Below are 2,294 nucleotides of genomic sequence, written 5' to 3'. Positions count from 1 at the left end.
CAGTATCGCGTGATGCTGCACTCATAACCAGGCAATGTCGTCAAAGGGAAATTCAACACGATAATAAACAGCACATCTACCCGAACCCAAGACATCCGAGCCAGCCATCAGTATCCCCGATACCTTATTCGATACCTTATCCTGAGAGAACAAGCACGACATACTCTTTGGCTTCCGAAAGCAAATCAGGATGACAACTAGAAGTGAAAGACCGAAACTAATGGAAGCCGCTCCAATTCTCAGAACACACCCATCCGAGAGAGACGACCCAGATAGCTGCGGTTTAGCTTATCTCGACACGCTCCCGTCTTTCGTCGGCTGTAACGACCAGACATCTACTGATATTTTCACAATGATGGATTCCAATACCCAGATGTTCCCGTTCATGGAGGAATGCAATGAGTACGACATGCAATATATCGATGGCTTCCAAGAAGCTTACGACAATATCGAGGAACATCACGAGATACCTTTGCCACCCGGACCGGCTGAAGTCGACGGTCAGGAACTAGCCTTCGTTCCTGATTTTGAAGCTCACCAAGACCTGCTTGAGCTCTTCCCTTCGTCTCTGGCCGCAGACGTCATCGCGTTCTCACCTATTACAGCACTTCTCAACTTTGAGATGGCTGGAATAGATGATCCGCAATCTCAGAGTTTGGACTATGCAATTTGTCCTCCATCTCCTTTGCCATCCCTTCACGGAGAGTCTTCCTTGGTTTCGCATCACGATGAAGAGGCTGCTGTCCCAGACGATACCATGTGTCTTGATCCATCAGTATTATTCCGTCAGCCCGATGGACGTTCTCTACGGTCAGGGATTGACAACCACAATAACTGGAGGTACCCCGATCCTAACAGTGCCGAGTATGCCATCATGCTACTACGATGCCATCACGAAGGCAACGAGTCATCCAGTGCGTCCACTCAGGCATTATCATCGCCACTAACATCGGGAACGACCCGGCATCTCTCCGCTGAGATATCAATTTCTGCGTCTCCCGAAAGCAGCCTGCGACTACACCGTCAAGGTGTTATCCAAATGCTCAAGCATCCTTTTCAGGATCTGCTCAGCCAGGAGACGTTAGCCCCGCCAAGCCCAACTTTTCATCTAAATCGAACGGACCTAAGCCACAGTCTCTCCGATGCTCGAACGATGGGGACTGTAGCATTGTGTACTGAACAGCGCGCAATGCCGGTGGCTTAACCGATACCCGGCGTCTCCTCTGGACGGATCGCTAGCATTAATCGACAGCATGCTCGAAGCAACGTGTTTACAACATTTCTCTCTTCCACCAAGAACAGTGTCAACAGTATCGATCCCGGAATTCAGGTCTCGTCATTTTCAACGTAGAGAAGATTAGATTTTATTGATGAAAATATCCATTTGACTCAACCTCAAGACTTAAATCCTGGTCAGTGGTGAAAAGAGCAGAGCAACAGGGATCCATCCACAAGCGGTCACGAGCCCCGTTGCCCACCCTGTCGCACATGGATGTTGTTCAGCTGTGGCTGCCGATCCCTTTACATCTAAAGGCACAGCATTGACCGCCTAGGTAGTACGGTTATAGCGTCACCGAGCGTTATCGTATGATCATGTTATGGGCATCGATGTGGGTTGTAGAGAACGGTCGTCTATGGAAAAGGGGAATGAGGTAGGAGACTTGCTCTGAAATAGAAGGTGCACGCGAATATAATAGATCCCGCTGATTGTGTACCCAAGGCCACGTAACAAGCAGTGAGGCCACGGATGATTGAAGCCATCACGACACATTTCCCACGCGAAGTATATTAAAGAACATTGAAGGACCGTTCCATAAAAAATCAAATAGCCAGAAAGTAGTCAATAAAGCAGCGAGTAGTTCAAACTCATAACTAACATGCGTCACAATAAACGATACCGCCTCTTTGCTCTTCAGAAAATCTTTGAAAATGGTTGGACTGCCAGCAACAACAGCTATTAGCAAGCAAACAACTCTCGTTACGTCCACAATCAAACCAAGGCCCACGATCGCCCTTCCGCGCCTTGTGATGGTATCTGAGCACTCTCGAAATTTGGACATACGTCCAAATTTGCGACCGGTCAGTTTTCATATGTCACTCTCGCTCTCTGTCACATCATTGAAAAATAGAACAGACAGGCATGGGGTTTTCCAGGTAGGACGAAGAACATCTTGAGAAGGGAGAGCGCTACTAGCTCCCAATGCTTCGATGGTGAGTCCTGCGATTCACACGTCAATCTCTGATAGTAGATCAATGCGGGGCTGCGGTCCTTTGCAGCTCACAAAACGGCCCTT

At 48.4% G+C, this 2,294-nt stretch overlaps 1 protein-coding gene across 1 annotated transcript; it reads left to right on the top strand.

The window, feature by feature from the left end:
- Positions 1–352: 352 nt before the first annotated feature.
- On the top strand, positions 353–1,204 carry CABS01_17059 (uncharacterized protein; the record flags this gene model as incomplete). The annotated part of the gene is made up of 1 exon (XM_060550386.1): positions 353–1,204. One exon carries the CDS (start codon positions 353–355, stop codon positions 1,202–1,204), a length of 852 nt encoding a protein of 283 aa, XP_060398516.1.
- Positions 1,205–2,294: the final 1,090 nt, after the last annotated feature.

Source organism: Colletotrichum abscissum (genome assembly GCF_030869225.1).
Source record: "Colletotrichum abscissum strain IMI 504890 chromosome Unknown Scaffold_296.1, whole genome shotgun sequence".
In the NCBI taxonomy this organism is placed as follows: Eukaryota; Fungi; Ascomycota; class Sordariomycetes; order Glomerellales; family Glomerellaceae; genus Colletotrichum; species Colletotrichum abscissum.
The sequence above is the reverse complement of the archived record's forward strand: the minus strand, read 5'-3'. Positions and strand labels throughout refer to the sequence as shown.